Source organism: Podarcis gaigeae (assembly GCF_964106915.1).
Source record: "Podarcis gaigeae genome assembly, chromosome: 13".
NCBI classification, from domain to species: Eukaryota; Metazoa; Chordata; class Lepidosauria; order Squamata; family Lacertidae; genus Podarcis; species Podarcis gaigeae.
Window position 1 is genome coordinate 41,199,756 of NC_139689.1, and position 27,431 is coordinate 41,227,186.

The following is a 27,431-nucleotide window of genomic DNA, read 5'->3' on the forward strand; positions in this document are numbered from 1 at the left end:
GAGAAGTGAGGTTACAGGGAACCAGGCAGAGGGCCTTCTTGGTAGTGGCGCCCACCCTGTGGAACGCCCTCCCGTCAGATGTCAAGAAAATAAACAACTATCTGCCTTTTAGAAGATATCTGAAGGCAACCCTGTTTAGGGAAGTTTTTAATGGTTGATGTTATATTCTGTTTTTATTCTGTTGGGAGCCACTCAGAGTGGCTGGGGAAACCCCGCCAGATGGGCGGGGTATAAAAAAATATAAATTTTTATTATAGGCAGCCCTTTCCTGTCTTTGGCTAGGATTTTGTAAGGCATTCTTGGGCCATATGGACAACTATACTCAAAGCCAGCTGTGAATTCTCTGTCTTTTGGCTCCAGGAGACAACTGCTGGAAGATATTCTTCTCGAGCAGGCAAGGGCAGAAGATTTGCCAATTGTTGCACCTCTTCTTGCTTTCTGTGCCTGAAAAGGTCTCTGACTTAAGCACCCACAATGCCTGTTGACTTGCTAGGCTGGTGAAGGTCCTTGTTCAGTCCCAAGAGTCCTTGGCAGATATGAATAATTCTGCTTGATCCAGGCCCCACCCTCTTATCAACTGAGTTACTCTAACCCATTGAGCATATTTATCTGGAGTTTCATTCTGCAAAACTGGAACATCCTTCAAGCTTGGTAGTCAAATAGGCCATTCAAATGATCTGTCAAACAGTAAGATGACACTCTGTGGAACATAAACCAGTTCAAACCCAGTTCGACTGAAGCCTGCACAGGTCATTGATTCCATTATCTGCATTTGCAATTCCTTTCCATGTGAAGTGGAAAAAGATAAAGTCCCATCGCATTTGTTGAGGTCATGCTGGGGATGCCCTAGTAGTAGTAGTAGTAGTAGTAGTAGTAATAATAATAATAATAATAATAATAATAATAATAATAATAATTATTATTATTATTTATACCCCGCCCTCCCCAGCCAAGGCCGGGCTCAGGGCGGCTAACAAGCAATAATAAAAACAAATTGAATGAATACAACTTAAAAACAAAATTAAAATACAACATTAAAATATTGAAACCTCATCGCAGGAGGAGAAAGGAAAAGAAAAGAGAAAGAGGGGGAGGGAATCAAATTGGCTCCAAGCCAAAGGCCAGGTGGAACAACTCTGTCTTACAGGCCCTGCAGAAAGAAATAAGATCCTGCAGGGCCCTAGTCTCATGAGGCAGAGCATTCCACCAGGCCGGAGCCAGAGTTGAAAAGGCCCTGGCTCTGGTTGAAGCTAATCTAACTTCCTTAGGGCCCGGGACCACTAGGGTGTTGCTATTTATGGACCTTGAGGCTCTCCGTCAGGCATACCGGGAGAGGCAGTCCCGTAGGTACGAAGGTACATACTGGCTCCCAGTATGTTTCCGGGCACAATTCAAAGTGTTGGTGCTGACCTTTAAAGTAAACTAGCCCTTTACCATGATACTGATGAGTCTGGGAGTGAGCAGAGATGACAAACACAACTCCAACAGTGCTTTCTTTTAAAATTCTGGTTTGCAGGTACAAGATAATCCCTGAATTTACTTGGCCAAATCACAAGCTCCCATCGGACAAGGAGGCTGTGAAAAAACTGATTGAGCACTGCGGGTTCCAACACGACGTGGCCTACGGCAAGACCAAGATTTTCATCCGCACGCCTCGGACACTCTTTACATTGGAAGAACTACACGCCAAGATGCTTGTGTGGGTTGTTCTCTTCCTACAGAAGGTGAGAGGCAGTAGCAAAAGCTGCTCTAAAATAACCCAGCTCTAGCCACTGTGGGATTATTAAAGGTGGCAGTATGGCCTGTGGCAGATTCCCAGTGCACTGTTAGCTTAATCTTTATGCTGAACCTGATTTTTAGGGAAAGGGTTCCAGTCTCATTTTGGAGTCGGCTGTTATTGCAAATCCATTTCCCACAGTATGCATTAGAGAAGCAGTTCAAACACTAGCCTCCAAGTTTTCCAAGGTCTGCAAGTCTTCTGTCAGGTACCGTATTTTTTGCTCTATAAGACTCACTTTTTCCCTCCTAAAAAGTAAGGGGGAATGTGTGTGCGTCTTATGGAGTGAGTGCAGGCTGCGCAGCTATCCCAGAAGCCAGAACAGCAAGAGGGATCGCTGCTTTCACTACACAGCGATCCCTCTTGCTGTTGTGGCTTCTGAGATTCAGAATATTTTTTTTCTTGTTTTCCTCCTCCAAAAATTAGGTGCGTCTTGTGGTCTGGTGCGTCTTATAGAACGAAAAATACGGTAATTAATTGGTTTGTCAAATTAGCCATCAAAATCCGAATTCAGCACAGGGAAACTGGGCACTTTTAAATAAACTGGGCTAACTAAGAAGACTTGTGCAAACCTGATTTGCAGCAATAAGCAGTTAGTATGTTGTAACTTTAAAACGATTATTGACCTTTGCTTACCTTTAATCCAGTTAGAAAGCTGGTTATGGTACAAGAGGAATGGACAAGGCAGGGGTGGCATTTTGGAGTAAGACAGAGAGGGATGTGATTGGGCATAAAAGTTCCAGGGCACCCGTCTGGGGCCGTATTTTCTAACAGAGGACGCCAGAAATGAGGGCTTAAAAAGCGTGCCGTCTCAAACATAAACCGCATCCCTTGTAAATCCAACTTTGTAGCCTTTTTGTGCAAGCCACAACCAAAGATAGGAATAGTAAAAGAAGCACACTTGTGATGATTGCTTTTAATAACCCTTTTACGCTGTGATTATAATAAAACACAATGTCGTAAATCTGCTCAGGATAAGGGATAAAAATAATGACGTTTCTTGCAGCAGAAGGCCTAGAAGCATCAGTTTCTAGGTACTGTTTTGTGCATAGCAGTATAAACGGTTGTTACTCCGGCTTGCATCTCTGTAGGACAAAGGCAGGACTGATTTCTGTAAATTATCCCTTTTGCTATTGCTTGTATGACAGCTTTCCCCACTGCTAGAATGTCCCAATGGGTAAGAGAGGGAAATGGTTGCTGCTTTGCAGTAGCTTGCCCCTTTTACTGTTGCTACCAGCGGGAAGTAGGAAATGAATTTTTAATGTAATGCTAGAATATTGATTCATTACAGCGCACATTAAGTAAACAGAAAAGGGGATTTATGGAAGTGTGATGGGCCTTGTGATGCCATAGATTTCTTTGGAGGGACTTGATTTTCTAAAACAAAAAAAAGAAAGAAAAGGTAATTAAAGGCCTTACCTGGCTTGAAATGCTTTGGAATTGTTATTACATAATTCCTTAAAGACCTATATAGCTTAGCCTAGTTTTTGCTCCATCATTCTTCTGCTTAGGACTGCTACTTGTTTACCAGCAGATGGAGCCCTTGCAGGCTTCCAGTGAAGAGATGAAGATTAAGCTTCAAATAAAAAATAAGACAAAAAAAGAGGCAGTTCAGTTTCTGTGTCACTTTTGTGTGCTTCTTCAGAATGTTTAATAGTTAGCAACTCCCCTTTTTATTTGCCGCTGAACTAGCTTTTGTTCCTCCCCCAATCTGTCTCCGTCTTGCACATTATGTGCAAAACGTGACTGTAGAAAATACTGGAAGAAACTGCTTGCAGTCCTGAGGCGCAAGAATTTTTGGGAGATCGAGGAAAATGAGAGAGGGATACAGAATCTTGTTGATGGGATGAAGCACTGCTCTTGGCTCACTAGAGAGTCTATGGAGGGTTCTGGATTTGCAGTCTTGTGATGATGTTGCTGTGGTTGTTGTAATATGCAAGAGATGGTGATCATTGCAACCTTGCTTTCTGTCCATCCTTCTCTATCTTTCATATTTTGTGTACTTCACAAGACTCTGCTGATGGGGCTAAGCACGTCATAGTTCAGCCTCCCCTGCTTAACGGAACTTAAGGCTTTATTTATTTATTTGCATCTACAGTCAAACCTCTAGGGACATGGGTGGTGCTGTGGGTTAAACCACAGAGTCTAAGCCTTGCTGATCAGAAGGTTGGCGGTTCGAATCCCCGCGGCGGGGTGAGCTCCCGTTGCTCGGTCCCTGCTCCTGCCAACCTAGCAGTTCGAAAGCACGTCAAAGTGCAAGTAGATGAATAGGTACCGCTCCAGCGGGAAGGTAAACGGCGTATCTGTGCGCTGCTCTGGTTCGCCAGAAGCGGCTTAGTCATGCTGGCCACATGACCCGGAAGCTGTACGCCGGCTCCCTTGGCCAATAAAGCGAGATGAGTGCCGCAACCCCAGAGACGGCCACGACTGGACCTAATGGTCAGGGGTCCCTTTACCTTTACAGTCAAACCTCAGTTCTTGAATGGCTCAGTTTTCAAATGTTTCGGCTCCTGAACGCTGAAAACCCAGAAGTAAATGCTCCAGTTTTCGAACATTTTTCAGATCCTGAATGTCTGACGTGGCTTCCGTTTTGAGTTTCCCTTTTGAACTGAGGCTTCTGCTTTCAGTTTTTGGTTTCTGAAAGTCGAACGGTCTTCTGGAACAGATTACGTTCAAAAACCGAGGTTCCACTGTATAATCTTTCCGCGCCAAGTGTCCAAGGCAGCTAAGAGTAACAATATGCAAATGCAATAGAAAAGCAAATGAAGTAAAATGACAATTAAAAGAACAATAAATAAACGCAAGAGCAGGTTCAAACAGAGAAGCAAAATGAATCCCCCTCAGCGATTTTTAAGGCTACTACTGTCCAATGAAAAGCCAGCTGAGAAGAGACTAAATAGGCCTGGTTGAGAAACGAGTTCAAAACGCTGGTGCAGTCACTGAGAAGACCCTTTCCGGTATCCTTGCCAAATGTGCCTCATGTGTTGGTGTGACCCAGAAATCCATTATTTTCTGAGAACCTTAAAACTAGGCAGGTTCTTGCATGAGAAGTCATGTTCCAATGTTTAGGAGAATGCTCTCCTGATGTTTTGGACTACCTCTTTCATCAGCCTGCGCTGTCCTGGGGCGGATGGTAACTCTGGCTCAGCACATGGAGGGCACTACATTGGGGGAAGGTGGACTTAGGGCTTTGAGTATCATCTGAAGTTTCTGAGCGCTGTTCTGAAGACTTCTTCACACAGTTAAACTGCGGAACTAGGTCCCACGAGAGGCATTGACGGCTCCCCATGTGGATGGTTCACAAGAGGTTTGCACAAATTCATGAAGGATATGGCTATTAGTTTCTGCTAGCCACGATGGCTGTCCTGTGCCCCCATGGTCAGAGGCAGTCACACTTCTGAATACTACCGTATTTTTTGCTCCATAAGACACACTTTTTCCAAGGGGAAATGCCTATGTTTCTTATGGAGCGAATGCATGGTCCCTGGAGCCGAATTGCCCAGGGGCGAAAAGCAGATCATGCACTGGCACAAAAACATGGATACAAAGCACGGATCCACATGGATTCTCAGGATTTTTGCATTGGGCTACCCCAAACTCATCGTCAAATCACATGTCTGTGGCCTTAGCATGAACCACAAAAATCATACATCCACTGTTTCGTTCTGATTTTATTTTCTTCTTGTTTTCCTCCTCTAAAAACTAGTTGCGTCTTATGGTCAGGTGCGCCTTATGGAGTGAAAAATACAGTAGTTGCTTGTCCTTTTATGGGTATTTGAGTTGGTTAGAGTTCAGTCCCCATAGGGGACATTTGCATATTTCTGCATTGCAGTTGGACCAGATGATCCTCAGGGTTCCTTCAAACTCTGCGCTTCTTTGATTCTATGAAACCACAGGAGGGGAGAGTGTTTTTGCGCTTATGTCCTGCTTGTGGGTTAGCTACTGCGAGAACAGGATGCTGGTCAAGATAGGCCAATGACCTGGTCTAGCAGGCTCTTCTTGCTATTCGGAGGCAGCCCCAGGTAGAGTGTGCATGTTGTTCTAATCCGAATGAGATGTAGCCGTGGCATTTGTCACCATGGCTAAACCGGACGTTTCAAGGAAGGTGGTACTGATGGTGCCCTGGCCTCAGCTGAGCAACAGCGTATGCTTTCTTTGCCCTTGCCATTCAAAAGTGTCATGAATAATTGGGGTGGGGAAGCTCAGAGGTGGAATTCTCCAGCTGCTTCGTGTTCAACCAGTTATCTATTTAATAAGTGGTTTGCTTCAAGTAGCTGTATGAGACCTCTATGGAAATAAACACAAGCAGTGTTATCTCAGCGTTCTCTCTGAAAAGAGCCGGCAGGACTTAAATAGCAAATGTAATGGTGTCTCTTCAAATCAAGCTTCTAACACCTTCCTCTTCGCCCTGATCATCCTTGGGTTGACTGTTCCTGTAATGCAGACTCAAGCCATTTAGGACGCTGCCAAGCTTTGCTTCTGTCAGAAACCATCACACTTGGTTCCCCCTGCCACCTCGTCCTTTTATAAAGGCATTAGGTTTGGTTGCATCTGTAAGGTTGAACTGCTAGACTCCATGCAGTTGTGCAAGAAGACAGGCTTATTAACGTTTCAGCCCGGCACACAGGAATGTCCCTTTTGTTGAAAGGGCTGTGTGTCTGCCATCCTTTCCAGTATTGTGAGCTGACAGTGTCCCCCCCCCTCTTCTCTCGTCTATCCCCCCCTTTGCCTTGAGGCATTTTATTTCCCCAGACACTCCTCTCAGGAGGCTTGTCAATCAAGACCCTGCAGCTGCTGTTGCCATAGCAATATGGCGGTGGTGGTGGAAATAAGTAGATGGGGGAGAGGAGATGAGAACAAAAGCTGCGGCTGACTTGTCATAATTTAATATTTTGCTTTTCTCTGTCCCAACATGCCCTTAAAGCTGTACATACTAGGAATGGGTCAGCTGCCAAAAAAAGAAGAAGAAGACGAGGCTTCCACTATTAACAAAAGACTGCGTTTTCGTATTAGATTACAGTCCAACAGCTGTAATCGGAGAAGGGCTTCTGCACAGTGACCCACATCAGGGATGATATAAGGGGTTTGCCATCGATTTAGAAGGCATTTCCCCGTCTTGTGTGCTGGGGTTGTGGAAAGAAGTAGAAATGGGAATTGTTCTGTATCTGATGTAACATACCTGACATGCCATTACGTAGGGATCTTCAGCCAAAATCCTCCAACGTTTCTGAACACCCATTGCTGCATTGCAAAGGCCATTCATTCCTGCCTTTAGCCCAGTGCTTGGACCACACATAAACTTGGAAACCAGTATGTTTAACAGGCACCTTCATTGCACACTGAAGTCTGGATATATGAAGAACTCTAGTTTAATGAGTAAGCCAAGTTGCATGTGCCCTGCCCTCCGAGTATATTATCAATTTCACAGAACCACATTTATTCTGTGTGCAGCAATACAATATCCACTTTTCTGACTCAAACTGTGGTGTCCTTAACGCTAATTAAAAATGGAGCAGGGGAACAGGCATTGTCTCTGACTCCATAATTAGTGAGGCACAGTAGGAGAATCAATTGTATCAGTTTCCACTTTGAATATAAAACTGAACCTCTTTTTGCAGAATTTTGCCCCTCTCTAAGGGCTCTTTTACCTAATTTTGGAGCCCAGCAGCTTAGAGGCAGAATTTTTTCCCTGCTGCAATATCAACAGCAACCTCTGAAGAACAGATCCCATTTGCAATGCTCTGGAAGCCATACAGCAAAGCTCGTGCCCGTGTGGAATTTATCTTGCTAGTTTCAGTTTTGGTGCCTGGAGGATCAGCTGTGCTTTGACAGTGTGAAATGTTGTTTGCCTAGCAGCTCGGGCGACTGTGAAACAGGGTTGGTAGGAGAGGGCACATGTGCGTCTGCTGTAGCAAGCACAAAAATATTTTTGCAAGGTTCGTACAACCATAACATGTCTCTGTGTTGCACTATTGGCATTTAAATTTCAGAATGAATTACTCGGTTTTGGCGTGGAGTTTCTGTGTATCTGTTGGGCTGGGGTTTGAGGCGCTTGGATCTGGTGGAGAAAATCTTCAGGGGCTAACACAAATGCTTTCCCCAGTGAAATTGGAGTTGCGAGGAACTTGCTGAGCGGAATCTAAATACAGATATCCTGCCTCTCTTTTCTGCCAATGCCCCTCTGTTGACAAGGGCAGTAGATGCTAAAAGAATGTTTTTGATTTGTGTCCTCCATGGCCCCATCCTATCCGGCATTCTGCTCATAGCCAGAGCCTTGTTACTTTTTAATGTGGCTTATTGTTGATCTCTTTAAGGTGCAGATAGTCCTATCATTCTGGTTATCCACACAAAAGCCCCCTATGAGGTAGTCTCTACTAACGCCTTGCAATGATGGGGGTCTAAGCAAAATAGCATAATAGTTAAGGGTATCCTTGTCCAGCCCCCTTTTATGAAAGGTTCATTCACTTGATGCCCCAACAACTGTGATGGGGAAAGTTGAGGTATAGCAAGAAGTTACCTTGTTGTTGTTGTTTAGTCATTTAGTCATGTCCGACTCTTCGTGACCCCATGGAACAGAGCACGCTAGGCACTTCTGACTTCCACTGCCTCCCACAGTTTAGTCAAACTCATCCTGGTAGCTTCGAGAACACTATCCAACCATCTCGTCCTCTGTCGTCCCCCTCCTTGTGCCCTCCATCTTTCCCCAAATCAGGGTCTTTTTCAGGGAGTCTTCTCTTCTCATGAGGTGGCCAAAGTATTGGAGCCTCAGCTTCAGGATCTGTCCTTCCAGTGAGCACTCAGGGCTGATTTCCTTCAGAATGGATAGGTTTGATCTTCTTGCAGTCCATGGCACTCTCAAGAGTCTCCTCCAGCACCATAATTCAAAAGCATCCATTCTTTGGCGATCTTTATGGTCCAGCTCTCACTTCCATACATCACTGCTGGGAAAACCATAGCTTTAACTTTGTTGGCAAGGTGTTATTAGATTTGTTTCCTGTTGTGGATATTGTGGTAGTGATGTGCTGCAGCATATCTTTCTCCTGAGCCAAACCATCCAGTCTGAGAGGACTAATGCAGTAGTTATTAAAAAGGGGGTGGTCTTCTTCCCTCTCCCCTTTCAAAAGTGTGGCTCGTAGGTGATGGTCTTTCAGATGTTAAGTTCTGACATCCTGCACAACACCAAAGACAGGACATCCTAACTGAAGCACTCCTAACAGATGAATGTCCATTCTTGAAAGGCTTCAGTGAAGATGCCAGCTTCCTTCGGCAGGATCTTTCTTCTTTTGTTTGCTTGGTTTCGGAGTTTGGAAGTTCTCCTAAGTCCAACAGCTTTGTTACCGACATTGCTTACTGACTCATCTTCACAGCAATTCTTCGAACACTTCTGTGTAGTGCAAGTGCAAGACTTCTGCTGACTTCACAGTAGCTACAGATTTTGAAGTGGGTTTAAGGTCAGCATTTCATTGGCAAAAGCCCATGCATATTCATTGGGAGTCAGTGACACTGAGCTCAGTGAAACAGTTCCAGGTCAAGTTGCAGCCATACTGTCGGGTCATGGCATGCCTCGGAAGTTATTTTCATGAAACTCAAGCACATACCGCTTGGCTCCTCGGGGTCAAAACCATGTCGCACTAAATGCATAGTCAAAAACCATGTCGGGGAATTTTAAAAATGTAATAGGAGGCATTAAATTTTCATTGGCACCCACAGGAGCCTTTTATCTCAGGATTCTTGTGGGTTTGATGAGTGTTTTTCATCAGGATTACAGCTTGGGAAGCGAGGTTTCATCTTCCATCTTCACATGCTGCAGTCCCAATGAAACACTCCCCACCACAAAGTATTAAAATCCCCTGACATGATTCTTAACTACAAATTACGATCAACGTCTAGAGCCTGATCCTTATTTGGAAGCTTTGGCCATGTACTAGTCTTGTGTGCTTTGGATCCTGTGATTTTTTTTTTGATTTTTTTTTGTAGGCTGCCTGCCTTTTCCACAGGCTTGTCAAGTTGACAGTACTGTGGGAGGGCCTGGTCCCTTTGCTTGACTCTTCACTGTCACTCCTTGCACAGCACTCGTAATTTAGGCTGCAGTGGGGAGTGTTTGCTCCTCGGCTTTTATCAATCTTTTAAATAAGCTGCCTTTTTAATGATGCATTATGGTAGGTGTTAGAATGGAAGCCACTTCAGATCCTGGAAAGCATCTCACGGCTGTCGTTTCCTTGAACTCGTCTCTTTTTTTCTTACCATACTGGGTAGAGTGGAACTCTTGTACTTCTCTCCCACGTGCCTCCTCCCTCCCTCCCTCCGCCCCACAATTTTACCACCTCCAGAACCATATTTTGAGAAATAATGATGCATGTCACACATTGAAACAGATGGGGCTGTGCTCTTTATTTGCATATTTTAAAGTGAAATGTGTTTGTCATGAGTACAGTTCACCCCCCCCCCCCACCACACACACAGACAATTTTGGGGAAGGGAAGGAATTGTCCTTTGACTGTCAGTAAAAGAGAAGTTAAAAACAAATGTGATTCCTAATATGGGGAGAGTTGGTTCAGAATTCTGACCTTAGGGCTGGGGGCTGCTGAGACTCGCATCTGGACGCCTCAACTTATAGCCCGATCAAGCCCCAAGTTTGATTCAGCAGATAGCCAAATTCTATGAGCAGACTAAATTATAAAGCCAGAATGCAAACTCTGTTAAATGAACAGTGACAGCCTGTTCAGCATCTACCGTTGTAGCAGATTTATTAAAATGTGCTACCCAAGCTAAATAAGAAGCTGTGTCCTAATGGCATAGCAGTGAAGGGTCAAAGGGAATAGATTCAACAACAAAGTAGGAAATATGACCTCTGAAGGCCTTTCCAAAAAAACCCCAGTGTATATGTTGGGGATAATATCCGGGTAAATATTAAAGAAGCACTAGTACTGGACAAGAGCTAAATGTATGGTAACCATGTTCCTGTACTGGAATGGGAGGGAATAATTTCCACTACACTTTAAATTGGGGAGGGGGAAGAGATGCAGTAGTTGTATTTCTGTGGGAGAGAGGGTCTTACTTGTGACTATATTGTGATTGTTCCCGCCCACCGAATCACCATGACTTATGGCATGAAAATATACATAGAATGATTATTCTCTCAAGGATCAGCATCTCTGTTTGGGGCAGAGTGAAGTGAAGCTTTTAGTTTTGCTTGCTTAACGTTTTTTGTTTCTCCACCATTTTGTTTCGACAATCCCCAAATGGGCAGGAGGTGCTGGGTTGGGTTTGTGATCTAGGTGGGAAGTTGGCAGTCAGGAGACTCTGGCAGGCAGGAAAAGGTCAGTGGAAGCCAACTAACATAGAAGAGGTGAAGGGAGGAGATGTCAGAAAGCAATCACAGAGCAGCATCAAATGCGGGAAAGAGCAGGGACTCACCTTCCAGTCTTAACGGGCAAGAAAGTATATAAGATAAACCACCTCTGATGTATTCTGCCTTCTCTATTCTACATTGAGTTTCTGCTCCCATCTATATTGAATCTCTACTCTGTTTTGATGAATAATGCTTACCTGTCTTCTTTCGCTCCAGAATATGGCCTTTTGACCACTCAAAAGGCCTTTTGTCAGGGGAAACTCTTGAAGCTTCCGCAACTTGGTCCTGGGGACTTGTCTTTTGTTAAGGACTCCCTTTGTGAGTGTAGCCCGGAGGCATGCCTGAACTGGGTAATTGGCCTGGCTGGGAGTGAGGGGGCTGCTTTTTGTTGATCTTTTGACTCTTAGAAAGGTTTGGGTAGCTTTCATAATACGGGCTGAGAGTGTCTCAGATTTTTGAGAATCCCTCTGTACTCCAGATTCGGTCCAGAATGCAAAATCCACCCAGTCAAGTGAATAATTTGCTTCAGTGTTCCCCAAACGCCGAAGGGAAAAATGGACTCTGCTTTGGGTCCCTGTACTGACTCATCTCTTCAGTGGGTTGGGGCAGGAGAATAGCAACCCTGGCTTATTTTGGAAAGCAAAAACATATCCCGCCCCCCCAGCATTGACTATTATTTCTTGCTGTGCTACGTGCAGCAGCATATGGAAGGAGGAAAGGTAGCTGTAAGGCAAGCTAAAAAAACAAAACAAATACCCCTGCAATAATACTTAAGTGCAGTTTAGAAAATATAGCGTTAAGGGCAACAGAAAAAAATGATGCCCGTGGGGAACATGCGTGAGGCTGTAAATCTTTTTTCTTTTTTTAAAATGGGAAGCTTGACACTTGTGTATGTTGTCACATGTATGCTTACATTCATCCTTCGGCAAAGCTCACTGCCCTATGCAGACAAAGAGCTACTATGAACTGAAGAGACCTTGGACGCATTCCAAATAACTGTCATGTGCAAACTTAAAGACTAGCCGATTTATTGTTTCATGTGCTTCCGTGGGCTAGAATCCACTCCATGTAATGTATTGGTCTTTAATGTGCCACAATACTTTTTGTTGTGTTTGTTCCAACAAATACGGCTACTGCTCTGCAAGTTGTAACCCACCAAATAGCTTTGCAAGACCACCCACTGGGCAAACGGGTTTACACAAGTGTCGCATTACTCCTCCCGGCAAGTGTGCAGAACAAGCAATCCTCAATCCCTGACTTAGAGTTATGTCTGAAGAAGGATCGCTGTTTTGTGCCAAACAAACCACAAAGTCAAGGTTTGTTCTTGGCTTACCAGTTGTGATTTGTTAAAGCAAAACAAAGCAAACCATCTTCCTTGGTTCAGATGTCACACTAGGCCAGGGACTATTATATTCCATTGTATTATTTATTGTTTGTATTTGATGTGTTTGCCATGCTGGGCTCATAAATTTAGTGAATACATATTTGTAGCCCACCCTTCACAAATGGTGTCCCATAAAAGAACAATTAAAATAAAGTACAATGTAGGGAGCAGCAAAGCAGGCATGATTTGTTCATGCACAGCTAGTCATGGTTTACAGTAGCTTACCAATTTTGTGCAGCTTCAAAGTATTTTACTTTAACAATGCCTGTCTCCAATGCATTCTTGATTACTTTCTGTATTTTAGTAGCAATAGACGCACCCCTACACACAAATCAAAGCAGGATAGATGAAAAGATGATAATGCAACTGGTAGCTTGGGGAAAAGGCCACTTACATTTTGCTCTGGTTCCTAAACACTTTGGAGCTCTAGCTCAGGCAGCTCACAGCTTGTGGGCAGCTGCCAAAAAGAACTCAGTTTATCTCATAACGTAGCAGAAGAGATGAGCAGCAAAAGTAGCATGCTGAAAGGAGATACCTTTGTGGGATAACAGCAACAAGCTTATGTGGTGATACATACACCAATGCAATATCCTACTTACATTCTCTTTGACCAGTTGTTGTTCCAAATAGGGACTGGAAATATGTTTGCGGGTGTAGCATTAATGCAGGGTCGCTCAATAGGTTGGTTAGAAAGTCTAGCATTTAGTCTGACCGCAGGTGGAAGGATGGATTTAAACTCAACAGAGCAGGATTTCCCCTTGGCTCAGTTTTCGGGGTTGAAGCAAGATTGATGATTTGTTGCTACTGCATGTAGGAAGGTATATCCTAGCTGCTCTAGGTTGACAGAACTCTTTTCCCATGAAGGTTCACCAGTGCCTTAACCTGAGCGTATTTCAGGAGCAGAGTTTAAAAACCGATCTCCTTGATAAGGATATGATAGCTATGGTCAATTGTTCACAAGTGTTTCTTCATTTAAACTTTGCTGTTTTTCATTAACTTATTCTGAGACCCCCAAGTCTCTGGAATAGGGTAGGACAGTGGTTTTCAACCAGTGTGCTGTAGCACCCTGGGGTGCCTTGAATGATGGTCAGGGATGCCATGGGCAACCACTTGCCTCTGTCCCTCTTTCCTTTCCCCCTCCTCCTCCTCCTCCTCCTCCCAAAGGCTTGCACAGCTGTTTGTTGCAGCCGCCTTGACTTCAAGCTCCACAGGCGAATGGTTCCTCTGGGGCTGGTAAGGGGTTGCTGGTTGCCAGGAGCTGAGGCAGCCTCAGAGTAGGCAAGCAGGTGATTGAGGAAGCAGGCAGGCACTGTGGTGGCCTTTCTTGTCCTTGCTGTGTGTAATGCCTGGAAGCTGAGTGCCCAGTGCTGAAGGTAAGCCTTTCCACCCTGCAGGCCCAGCAGCGCCCACTTCTGCCTCCCAGTGAAAGGTTCTGGCCTCACGTTCACCTTTGGTCAGTCTCCATTGGGCCTCTAAGGCTGCAGGCATCCTCTTCCTAGGCCCCTGTGGGGCAGTGTGTGGGGTGGCAGCAGTGGCCGCCTGGAGGACTCCCAAGGAGTGGGGAGAGGAGAGGAGGCTTAGGGAAGACTCCACGAGGGTGTTCAAAAAAGGGTAAGAAGCTGCCAACTCTGCAGGCAAGGGGTGACATAACAGGGCTCCTGAGCCCCACGGGGTGCTGCAGAAGGAATGTGGACTCCAAAAGGTTGAAAACCTCTGGGATGGGATACTATCCACAAAAACATAATGGTCTTAAGTTACAGATAGGTAGCCGTGTTGGTCTGCCATAGTCAAAACAAAAAAAATTCCTTCCAGTAGCACCTTAAAGACCAACTAAGTCAGTTCTTGGTATGAGCTTTCGTGTGCATGCACACTTCTTCAGATACACAGAAGTGTGCATGCACACAAAAGCTCATACCAAGAACTGACTTAGTTGGTCTTTAAGGTGCTACTGGAAGGAATTTTTTTTGTTTTGATAATGGTCTTAAAACAGTGTTACAATGATTGACACATACTGAGTAGCGTTGGCTCTCAAGAGTCTTGAGTTTTCTGGAGGTGGGTAGAATTAAAGGGCTGGATATGTTCCAAAACGGCTTGCATGATCTTCTCCCAGTCCAGAATCAGTGAGGCTTGCTTATTAATTCATTGTTGGGACTCTGCAGCAAATATTTTCTCTCCCCATCTGTTTGTCCCTTGTTTCATCATTCCTAGCTTGACGTAATCTATGGTTTAGTGAGGCATGCAGGAAGGACCTCCACTTGACACACAAGCTTCATAAAACAAATAGCTGTGGTGCTAAATTGCCTTGGGTAATTAATTAATCCTACTGTAAATGGAAGTACTGATGCACATCTGTATGGATCCATAAGATGCCAACTCAGGAGCTGAATCAATTTCCCCAGCCAGGCCCTCAGTGAATTGCAGGGCTGTCAATTCACCAGCAGCAGAAACAAAACAAAAAACCCTTTTCCACTGAACTCAAAGAGAGACGAGTATTGCTCTAATGCAACACCAGGCAATTTGAAACAGAGTGCAACCATTGTAGAGTTGCTTGAGAACGTTTCATCTAATATGGTTGAAATGTAATACGAGTTGCATGGTGAGAATTTGCCATCTACATTTGCCATCTCAGCCATTTGACATCCATAGGGTAGAGGAACTGCAGCTATGAAATTCTTCACAGTGGAATGTTCTCCCAAGCAAAGGAAATGATCTTTTCACCAGATCATGAGAAATGACCACTGAATTTGCCAATGTGTGTTTAGTGTTGTCGTATTATTTATATTTATTGGACTCCAGAGGGTTCTCCACTCAAGCATGAGGAACTGCCTTCATCCTCTTCTGCCTCGCCTCCCTCTGCAACTGAAACAATTCCTTTCAAAACTGTGCTGCAGCCTCTCTCCTTCAGATCCCTCTGCCAAACCCACCTTTCTCCCTTAGTAGATAAGAGGGCATTGCTAATGGGATTAGGTCCCACCCTCTGACCTTTAAAGATAGAGATGAAAAAGCTGCTTGCTGAAGGACATTAGCCACACCCACAAATTCACACACCGTCTTCCTGCCTGAGACAGGGAGGCAAAGTTTTATTGGCACCCTTCAGGGCTTCACCCCCCCCCCCCAGAAAAGGTGGCAGAAGAAATATAAATTTAAAAGAGATCGTTAAGATGAATAGAAGACAGGGAGCCCCAATCCTAAATGCTTGCTTTTGGTTTGTCCCTGTCCTGCTGTTCTTTCCTCTATAAAGCAGTACAGTCAAACCTTGGTTGTCAAAGGCAATCTGTTCCGGAAGCACATTTGGCTTCCGAAATGTTCGACAACCAAGGCACGGCTTCTGATTGGTTGCAGGAGATTCCTGCACTCAAGTGGAAGCTGCGTCAGACGTTCGGCTTCCGAAAAATGTTCAAAAACTGGAGCCTTTCCTTCCGGGTTTTCAGCATTCGGGAACCGAAACATTCCAAAACGGAGGCATTCAGGATCTGAGGTTTGACTGTGTAGTTAGATAGCTGTTTCTCTGGTCTATTATGACACAGAGGAGCTCTTCAGTGGGCAGCAAGGCATCCACCTTTGCTTCACCTGTTCCTTAGGAAACAGAAGCATCGCTCATGGTCAGCACGACCCCTGGTGATATTCCTTCCTTTGAGTGTAGCAATGAGGTCCACATGAAAGCAGCTCTCCCAAACACTGAGGGTGTGGAAGATGCATGGAGCAATAATGCCTATTCCTCCTTCTGTCAAAGCCCTAGGTCTTCATTTTTTGCTTGGGTATTTGACATGAGAGACTCTTGTTTCCTGGGATGTACTTGTTTTACATATTCCAGTTAAGAATGTTGTCCTGTCCACAAGGGGAGAATTGAGCTACCCTTCATCCTTCCTTGCAGTAACTTGAATCATAAATCTGAGCAACCTTTATCCTGTCTAGGGCAGGGTTCCCCAAAACTTGGGTCTCTGTTGGACTACAACTCCCATCATCCCTCGCTAGCAGGACCAGTGGTCAGGGATGATGAAACCTGTAGTCCAAAAACAGCTGGAGACCCAGGTTTGGGAAACCCTGGTCTAGGCAACATTTTGCTTAGGGGCAATTTGCCCTGGCTTCATGCAGTGGGTGGAGCCAAGGCTCAGTGTGGAGAGGGCCACCCATTTCCCCCCCTCCTTCTTTGCCTTTCCTTCCCTGCCCAGAGGACTACTGGGGAAGGGGCTTATTGCTGCTGACCTGAGCATTTGAAATTTGTCCGAGTACTACAGGTTATCCACCCCTGCTGTAAATAAATGCAAGCTATACTTAGGAGACTGGTTTCTGTTGTCCTTGCTGTATTACATAATTTTCCATTTTATATAGTTGTGTTTTTAAGCGGCAGTGTCTATAGCTCCCTTAGTCCTCATCCCTAGATCCTGTTGAGATTCCTTGCATAGCAGGGGGATGGACTGGATCACCCTTGGTGATCCCTTCCAACTCTACAGTTCTATGATTCCATGATCCCCAAACAAAATAAAGCCTGAGTCCACTTAACTCCGCTTGTCTGTTTACTCCGTCACCTTTACCCCTCCTTCCCTATTGGGATTTAGAATAGAAAGATGCTTGGAGCAGTAGCCTGTCTTTTGGTACACTACTTCATCAAGGGCCATGTCTGGCAGTGGCACAATATAAATAATGATAGAGGGAGAATTGGGTTGGCACTTCTCTAACTCTGTCTCCACGCAATTAATTTACTCTGCAGCGTGGCATGACAAGGGAGCACTGGCAGTAGAACTCTGTATTGTTACTATTTATTAGCTTTCTACCCCACCCTTCAGCATTGTGTCCCGGGGCAGGTGGTGGCAATGTTGAAAATGCAATATTAAATTCAGTTAAAATGATTTATCATCAGAGGAGTAGGGTGGGTCCTAAGGGACTTCTAAGTGGCAGCTCTTCAATGTCCTGAAGAGCATTTTGCCCCTCTCTGTGTCTAGCCGAAGCAGAATAAACTATGCAGATGTGATTGTTTTTACATAATTTACACAGCTTGTGTAAATCAGGCTTCTTGGTACAGGATCTGGACTATTTATTTAATATGAAGTATACAAGGCTTCTTGCACAGTGCTTCATTTTGTGTATATATACAAGCAAAGGCTGGTGGGGTGAGTGGCAGGTGCTCTCTGACATGTATACTCAAGTATACTGTGGTACCTCGGTTTTTGAGTGTCTCAGAAGCCGAACATTTCGGTTTTCAAATGCCAAAAACCCGTAGTACAGTGGTACCTTGGTTCTTGAACTTAATCCGTTCTGGGAGTCTCTTCAACCCCTGAAATCATTCAAAAACCAAGGCACGGCTTCTGATTGGCTGCAGGAGCTTTCTGTACTCAAGCAGAAGCTGCGTCGGACATTCGGCTTCCGAAAAACGTTTGCAAACCGGAACACTTATTTCCGGGTTTGCGGTGTTCGGGAGCTGATTTGTTCGACAACTAAGCCGTTCGAGAACCAAGGTACCTTCCGTTTTTGAACGTGCCTCAGAAGTCGAACGGCTTCTGCTGAGGGTTTTTTCAATTTTCTCCACTGACTTTGCAGCCCAGCCCTTTGCGCCTCGGTCGTCAAACATTTTGGAAGTCAAACAGTCTTCCAGAACGGATTGCGTTCGACAACCAAAGTACCTCTGTATTGTGAAATGCATGCTCCATTTGCACTATTACTTCATAGTAATATATGAAATATTGAGTAGGAAGAAGGAAACTACTCACCCCCCCCATTTCTATTGTCCTAACTTTTTTGCGGGGGCTTCTATAGGTTTGGAGGGGCACGCTGGCTCGCCTGCGCTACAAGAGAACCCGAGCTGCCCTCAAGATCATAAAGTGCTACCGCCGATACAAAGTGAAGTCGTATATCTGTGAGGTTGCCCGGCGATTTCACAACGTGAAGTCTATGAAAGGCTACGGCAAGCATGTGAGATGGCCCACCCCACCCAAAGTGCTGCGGCGGTTTGAAGAGGCTCTGCAGGCAATCTATCACAGGTAGGAATCGAAGGCAGTTTGTTTCTTGGGCTACGGAGCAGGAACATTACCTGATACTGCCAGGTACAGTGTAACCTCGAAAGCCAAACGCCTTGCAACCCGAACGTTTCAGCTTCCGAACGATTGAAAACCGGAAGTGATTGTTCCATTTTTTGAAGGTTTTTTGGAAGCCAAATGTCCGGCGCAGCTTCCAATTGGCTGCAGGAAGCTCCAATTGGAAGCCGTGCCTTGATTTTCGAACGGTTCTGTGAGCTGAACGCATTCTGTTTGAAAACCAAGTATTGTATTTGAGAAAGTTGCAAGCACCATTTAAGGATGTGGCGGCCGCAGAACAAAGCCAGCCTGCGGTTCTTTTTAGTTATGCCAGTCAATTGGTGAGCGGGAAATGCAGAATTGTTTGTATGAAAATGCTGATAACTATTTAATTGGGCAACCGTATATTCCAATCCCTGTGCTAGTCTGACGTGCAAGTGCTTCTGGTTTGTTTGGTTTTTTCCAGGTGGAGGGCGCACGAACTCATCAAGAGCATTCCCCCCAAGGATGTGCCTCAGATCAGGGCAAAGGTGGCAGCAGTGGAAGTGCTGAAGGGCCACCGAAGTGATATGGGGATCCAAAGAGCCTGGCAGGGCAACTACATTGCATTGGTAAGCATAGTAGAACACACAAAATGTCAGTTACTGCCAGTGGCGTAGCGTGGGTTGTCAGCACCCAGGGCAAGGCAAGTAATTTGCGCCCCCTAACCCGTGGATTTGCGCCCCCTAACCCTAACCCCCAGATGTTGCGCCCGGTGCGGCCGGCCCCCCCCTGCACCCCCACGCTACGCCACTGGTTACTGCGTTATGTGATACCACAAAGATAAAAAGTAAATAACCAAGGCCCATGCTATCAATTCTTTACTCCTTGCAGAAATAGCCTTTTCCTCTTAAACTCCAATCCTTGTCCCTCTTTCCTCTAATTCAAGTCCTAATTGATTTTTTCGTAGTCAATGAACAACAAAAAAAACTATACAGAACTCTGTCAAATCTCACCCTGCAAACCAGTCCACCGTGTCCAATCTAAAATGAGGTATATTAAAAACAAAGTAGGCGAGCTAGCTGTATACAGATCTGCAGAATTTATTTTAGTGTGAAAATTGGAAGCATTTGCAAGTGGAAGGTGTGATTATTTTAAACACGTGGTTCCAGATGATTTCCTATCTTGGTTGCCTGCAGACACCAAAGCATCCTTTGAAATGCGTAGGTGGTTTTTTCAACTATGGTTATAACTAGAAGAAAGGCTTTCACTTCTCAGTCAGAGGATGGTATAAATGAATGAGCCCCAAATGAAGTTAAACTTCTGTTCAAAATACCCTTGTAAAATATGCTACCAAAGGCAGAATTAAACCAATAGGAAAATAAGCCTTGTTGAGGAAGATACAGTGTATGTAGAATGAAGTTCTGCCCCAACACACTTTTGAAATAATTCGGCATCATGCATGTAGATGGGGTGATCTCACAAAAACTTGTAATACATCTGTTAGTCTTTAACGTGCCACAAAACTACCATAGCTACCCCTCTGGAAGTTGTTACCTCACCAAAAGCTCTTGGTTGTGCAGTTGTGTTCTCATCCTGAAGCAAAGTTCTTAACCCAAGGTACTATTTCTGGGTTAGCGGAGTCTATAACCTGAAGCGTCTGTAACCCGAGGTACCACTGTATACTATTAGCTGGAGAGAAATAGTGGGAGAGCGCAGTTCCCTTCCTTGGGGCTTTCCAGGAGCTTCTGTTTGGAAACAAAGATGTTGGATTAGCACAAATGTCCTTCTAGTCTAGAAAGACATTTGTGCTTAATCCAGTAGTGCTGCTCTTCTGTGTTCTGTGACCATACTTGAAAAGAAGGCCCCATGTAAGCATTGGGTTCTGCAATCTATTGTATGAAAAACAAACAGAATGCAGGACAAAACAAACTTGCATGCCTCCTTAGAATGCCCACTCACTTCCATTTTTCAGGGATGTAGAAACCATGGCCAAGCCCTTTCATAAGAAAAGCACCGGATCAGACCGAAGCCTGTTGTCTTGTTCTCACAGTGGCAAGCCTATGGGAAACAAGTAGGGCCAGATTGCAACAACGAACACTCTCCCCACTTGTGATTCCCAAAAGCTGTTATTCAGGAGGACACTTTATTTCAGGCTTCCTCAACCTCGGCCCTCCAGATGTTTTTAGCCTACAACTCCCATGATCCCTAGCTAGCAGGACCAGTGGTCAGGGATGCTGGGAACTGCAGTCTCAAAACATCTAGAGGTTGAGGAAGCCTGCTTTATTTGCTGCCTTGTTCAGAAAACCTAGGAAATTCAACTCCATAATTAAAAGACAGATGGCCATCTCTTACCTGAGCAGTTCTAACATATCCTGCTCTAACATAGTCTCTGTTTAAGAACTGCAACTTTTGGAATCAAGGAGGTGCTGGGCTTGGAATGCTGTCTTTGTGTTGAAAGATAGCAATTGCGGTGTTGTTACAAATGTATATTTGAGACTTCTATGGCTGGCTGACCTGGAATGGTAAAGATGCTGCTGCCCTTGCTTTAATGATGAAGACAAATTACCTGCCTGTCTTCCTGTTTGCTCCTTTAGAATCCAGATAACCCTCAGGCTGCAGGCTCATTCGTCCCCATTGCCAATGAGTTGAAACGAAAAGACAAGTTCATGAATGTTCTCTTCTCGTCTCACGTCCGCAAGGTAAGCACAGCAACTGCTGCAGAAGGACGATGAAAGCCTCTGGAAAGTAAGGGGAGGGGAGGGCTTCATCAGGAGGTTTTTACATTGCTGAAGCTCAGGTAAAGGAATTTTGAAATATTAAAAAATATGAAATTATTTCAAAAAGACAAAAAGAGGATAGTATTTAGAGCTAGGAAAGTGAGAAAACGGTCCACAAAACAGGTGGGGATTTGGGGAATCAAACTTAAAATTTATTGTAAAGAAGTTCAAAACGGGTTGAACGTGAATAGAATAAAGAAGACCTGCATTGGGGCTCTGAATTTGTGTGCATTTTGAGCAGATCTTCTTTTGCAATAGTCCTTCAGCTCTGCTGCATTAAGCAGGTGAGCTCAGGGAGTTACAGAGAGATCTCCTTTGAAATGCAAAGGTCAGATCCATACTAAAAAGCTTCTTCGCAGGCACCTTTGGTCCGGTGCTGGCATCATGTCCTTTGGTTCCTGGGTAACTTGCTTGGGAGAGCTGCTTGACTCCTTGGCCTTTATTCTGCAGAATTTTGCAGGATCTCATTCCTCCAGCCCTATGCTTTTAAAACACACTAAACCTGAGAAATCTGGAGTTTGGGGGTGAAACGTCATCAGTAAGGTGATGATGTATAGTTGTACCTCCCCATCTGCTTTACGTGACATTGCCAAGGTCCTAAATAGATTCTGAATGGGTTGGCTAATGACCAGTAAATTGAGGTTCAGTCCAGATAAGACCAAAGTATGGCTGATTAATGATACACTTGAGCAAGGAAATCAGATTCAACCTGTTCTACATGGGGGGGGGGGTGTTTGCCCTCCCTCCCAAAGGATCATGTTCTCATCTTGGAAGTGCTTTTAAATCTGGGTGATCAAGTTATCTTTTGTGGCCTCTGGCACTTCGTTCAGCAGCTTTGGCTGATTCAGCAGCTGTGGCCAATCCTGGAAAAGACATGACCTGTACTCAGTTATTCATGCCCTTAAAGAATCTATATTGCATTACTGCATTGTGCTCCACGTGATGTTGCTTTTGAACACGTATCTAGAAACTACAACTGGTGTGAAATGCAAAACCTTGTTTGCCAACTGCCTCATGCCCTCTTTACAAACTAAGCTGACTGCCAGTTAGGTTACAAGCAGAATTCAGAATTTCCATTTTGCCATTTAAAGCCTTAAATGCCTTAGAACAATAGTACCTGTAGTAGTAGTAGTAATAATAATAATAATAATAATAATAATAATAATAATAATAATAATTATTATTATTTATTATTTATACCCCGCCCATCTGGCTGAGTTTCCTCAGCCACTCTGGGAGGCTCCCAATCAAGTGTTAAAAACAGTACAGCATTACATATTAAAAACTTTCCTGAACAGGGCTGCCTTAAGATGTCTTCTGAATGTCAGGTAGTTGTTTATCTCTTTGACATCTGATGGGAGGGCGTTCCGCAGGGTGGGCGCCACTACTGAGAAGGCCCTCTGCCTGGTTCCCTGTAGCCTCACTTCTCGCAATGAGGGAACTGCCAGAAGTCCTTCGGCGCTGGATCTCAGTGTCCGGGCTGAAAGATCACCACCTCCCAAATGAATCTGCTCACCTCATAAGATTCTTGTCTGAGGCCCTCTGTGTCCCCACATTTTGAAGCAAGATATGCGGCAATAAGGAACAAGGCCTTTCCAGTTGTGAAGCCGCTTTTCCGGGACACAGTTCATTCCTTCACAATTCCTGCTCTATGTTAGAAAGAGATTGAAATCAGTTCTGCTTCCCTCAGATTTTATTGAGAATCAGTATTGCTGATGTTTTTACTGCATCATATTTTGTTTTAAGGTATGTGTTTTTATTGTGCTAGCTCCATTGTGAATCAGTTTTGTTTGAGAGGTGGAATATAAATAATTTAAATATATATCCCTTCACTGGGGATGGCACCAATAATAGCCGGCCAGTGCAGACACAATACTGCATATTCTCCTGACTGAGGTTAGGAGATCAGTAACCCACCCAAGATTTGAATATTCCTTTCCCCTCTTATCTCTTACCATCAAGGTTGCAAATTCACCCACTTCTCTTTTGGGAATCAACATGGTTAGCATACATGAATCAGTGTTAACCACGTTTAGCTGCCACTCTTTAAGTTTAGAGACGTTGTTAGAACCAGATTAGCAAATTCAGGCCTGAGCTAAAAATGGTTAGGGTTAAAATCTGTTTGCATGTAACACTAACCATAGCTGGCTCCAGAAATGGAAGGGAGAAAGACTCACATGCAACAAGGGAGGGCAAATGTATAGGATACTTCTGATTTTGTAATCTTGATCAGCCAGGGTTGTGTTTGCCTTGCACTAGCCTGGCTTGTTGTCTAACCTTGGTTAAGAAGATTTCAAATGTGTTGTGAACCCATAGTTTAATTTGCTGAACAGCACCCTGCCCCCCAAATGGTGTAAGGGGTTGATCTGCTTCTCCCCTTTTAAGCAGGAGTCTGGAGAGAACACAAAATTGCCTTAACTGTGGCTTGCTCAGTGCTGATATAACACATAACCATAGCTTCACATCCCAATTTGGGGTTAATCCTTAACTGTGTGTAGCATTTAAGGTAAAGGTAAAGGTACCCCTGCCCGTAGGGGCCAGTCTTGACAGACTCTAGGGTTGTGCGCTCATCTCACTCTAGAGGCCGGGAGCCAGCGCTGTCCGCAGACACTTCTGGGTCACGTGGCCAGCGTGACGAAGCTGCATCTGGCGAGCCAGAGCCGCACACGGAAACGCCGTTTACCTTCCCGCTGGTAAGCGGTCCCTATTTATCTACTTGCACCCGGGGGTGCTTTCGAACTGCTAGGTTGGCAGGTGCTGGGACCAAACGACATGGGAGCGCACCCCGCCACGGGGATTCGGACCGCCGACCATGCGATCGGCAAGTCCTAGGCGCTGAGGTTTTACCCACAGCGCCAACCGCATCCCTTAAGCATTTAATTATGGTTAAATTCAATGTCTGTATAAGGGCGTTTCTTAGGTTTGGTAGTATTTCCTTCAGCTTGGGTGTATGTAGAATATAGCAGAGGGCTGTAAAATACTTCCTTGGTTTATTCAGTTGACATTTAGGAAGGGTGTGGATCAGTACAAATATTGCTATATAGTAATTACTCCCCCTCCCTGCAAGGTAGAAGAATGATGAGCAAAGGAGCATTCATCTGTTCTCTGTCCTTGAGTGCCTCTAAATCCCTTGCATGTACCTGCTTTAAAGGATGCTTCAATCTGAATTTGTGTTAGGACTGACAAGCCGCATCTTTGTCAGGGAGTTTTCTGGAATGTATTTTCTCTCTCTGTGTTACATAATTTTAATCTCTTTAAATCTTTTCTCACATCCTTCCTGATTCAGATTTCCAAGCATAATGTAACAAAGCCCTTTCCCCCTTCGAGTTGCAAAAGATTTGTTTGGTTTTGATTGGTTTAAACTCTAATGAAAACATACTAGAAATAGACAGCCAAACAGGGAGCTTTTTGTGATTGGCGATGTAGATCTTGATTGATAATGGGATCCCTCCACAGATGTGTGTTCACGAGATGCACATCTCCAGATTTTTCCTCAAGGAAGCAACAGTGCATTGTGCAGATCTGTAACGGCGATGCAATTTTTTCTTGCTCTGTTTGCATTCTTTCTTTTTTCAAACTGTGTTTTTGCAGCAAAGGATAAGTAAAGGAAGCAACTGGGCTACATCAGGAAGAAATAGAAAGCCTGTACGGGGCACAGAAAGTTTCTTCCCCACACCCAGCCTAAAGACTAAGACATCTTTCCCCAACTTTCTTGCACCAGCAGCACTCTGAGAAATCATTGCTCTGCACACGTGTAACATGTGAACTGTTATGTGGCCATAAAACATTACCTTTGCTTTGAAAAGAGAATTTTATTAATTAATAAAAAAAATAAATTAATTAATTTTATTAATTAAAAATCAAATGCACTGGCTGTCTGTTTGCTTCTGAATCCTAAACAGTTTGACACTAAATTGCTTGGTGGACCACTGGCACCCATAAGAGTCTGCTTCAAGCCCCAAGAACGGCCACAGAGGTCTTGCTCACAGACCCGCCAGTAGTATACAGTCAGGCTGGTGGAAATACAAGACAGGGCCTTTATGGTGATGGCCACTTACCTGTGGAATTCCCTCCGACAAAAGGTGCATTTGGTCTCATCCCTGTTTTCTCTTAGGCAGGCCGTAAAAATGTTTATTTTCCATTAGCCTTTGATTAGGTAGCTTGTGTGGGTTTTAAACTTTCTTTTAACATTATTAGTACAGTCTTACCTTGGATCCCAAACGCCTTGCGACTCGAACGCCTTGGTTCCCAAACGCCGCAAACCCGGAAGTGAGTGTTCCAGTTTGCGAACATTCTTTGGAACCCAATGTCTGATGCGGCTTCCGATTGGCTGCAGGAGCTTCCTGCAGCCAATCAGAAGCTGCACCTCGGTTTCCGAATGTTTTGGAAGTCAAACGAATTCCGTTAGATGACCAGGGTATGACTGTACTGTGGTATCTGCTGGCACAGCTTGGCTGGGTGTTATATGCTTGTTTCGTTTTTATGCTGCTCTATTCGCTTTTAGATGCTAAAAATGTATCATTGGTGTTTGACTCTAGTGGTTGGATTGGTAATGCTGTTTTATTGCGTTTTGTCATCATTATTTGAGAGCCACTTTAAAAGGGCTTCAGTTTTTAAAAGCAGAGTAAAAATCACTTAAATAAAAATAATAATCAAGAGCGGCCACAAGCAAATCTGGCCTTCAATCCCAAAATCACAAGGCTCTTTTTCACTCTAACTCTGAATTTCCATTTCAGTCTCCTTTGCTCTGTATAAGCATGTCTTCTTTCGACTGCTATTGTTCTCTTCACTCTTTCTTTTAATGCATTTGGCTATGCTGCTTCCTATGTTGATAACAGCCTGCTTTTTCTTTCACATCAGTCCCACAGCCTTTCCCCAACAGCCAAAGCCAAGTGTTTTTTGCACTGTCGCTCAGTTCCCCTTCTCCCCCCGCCCCATCCCTGTCAGGTTTTGTCCTTGCCCATTTGTCCTCTCCATTTAACAAACAATAAATTCACACTCTGCAAACATGTAAGGAGGAAAAGGCAGGCACAGATTCCTCACACTCACAGCGAGCATCTGCTGTTCTGCTGCTGATTGGGAGTTCCTGGTGTATGTCCCTGCATGTTTTTAAAGGTCGTATCTCTGCTTTTTCCATTTCCTACACTGGTATGTTGGGGAAACACTGGTGTCACTGCTTATTGCGGCTAAAAGTGTGAAGCACCACTGAAACAGCAGTGATGGTGTTAACTGCTTTGTACTAATCAGCATGCAGGGCACACTGTCAACACTAAGTAGATGCTTAGTCAAGAAGTGGCCAGGTTAGGGCAATTGCAAAGCAGAAAGTAGGCTGCTTTTTTGCTTACAGACAACAAATGAGAGAGAAGAAGTGAGGGCTATAGAAAGTGGAATATTGGGTGCTTAGTATCTGATGTATGGAACTGAGAGCTGGACCATAAAGAAGGCTGTTCGCCGAAGAATTGATGCTTTTGAATTATGGTGCTGGAGGAGACTCTGGAGAGTCCCATGGGCTGCAAGAAGATCAAACCTCTCTGTTCTGAAGGAAATCAGCCCTGAGTGCTCCCTGGAAGGACAGATCGTGAAGCTGAGGCTCCAATACTTTGGCCACCTCATGAGAAGAGAAGACTCCCTGGAAAAGACCCTGATTTTGGGAAAGATGGAGGGCACAAGGAGAAGGGGACAACAGAGGACGAGATGGTTGGACAGTGTTCTCAAAGCTACCAGCATGAGTTTGACCAAACTGCGGGAGGCAGTGGAAGACAGGAGTGCCTGGTGTGCTCTGGTCCATGGGGTCACGAAGAGTCGGACACGACTAAACAACAACAAGTATCTGTTGCCTTCAGGCAGAATTTGCAGTTGCTCTTTTGCTTGATGCTTTTGTGCAGGGGCCCGCAAACTCTTTCAGCAGGGGGCCAGTCCATTGTCCCTCAGACCTTGTGGGGGGCCGGACTATATTTTGAAGAAGAAGAAAATGAACGAATTCCTGTGCCCCACAAATAACCCAGAGATGAATTTAAAATAAAAGGACACATTCTACTCATGTAAAAACATGCTTATTCCTGGACCATCCGCAGGCCGGATCCAGCCCCCGGGCCTTAGCTTGCCTACCCATGCTCTTGTAGAAGTGAGAGCATGTGTTTGGCATGTG

At 44.6% G+C, this 27,431-nt stretch overlaps 1 protein-coding gene across 3 annotated transcripts in view; it reads left to right on the plus strand.

Moving 5' to 3' along the window:
- The window catches only part of MYO1D (myosin ID), a 172,543-nt gene that overhangs the window by 66,592 nt on the left and 78,520 nt on the right, over positions 1 to 27,431 (plus strand). For 2 of the 3 annotated variants that reach the window (XR_014557432.1, XM_083709142.1), the window contains exons 16-19: positions 1,517 to 1,724; positions 18,268 to 18,491; positions 18,991 to 19,135; positions 21,101 to 21,205. Coding sequence is in view for 1 of the 3 variants with exons in the window: in XM_083709142.1 (XP_083565268.1) it covers positions 1,517 to 1,724; positions 18,268 to 18,491; positions 18,991 to 19,135; positions 21,101 to 21,205 (682 nt within the window). In the remaining 2 variants the exon portion in view is untranslated. Of the gene's footprint in view, positions 1 to 1,516; positions 2,033 to 2,166; positions 3,179 to 18,267; positions 18,492 to 18,990; positions 19,136 to 21,100; positions 21,206 to 27,431 lie in introns of those variants that run through there. The other variant, XR_014557431.1, reaches the window with a different exon arrangement.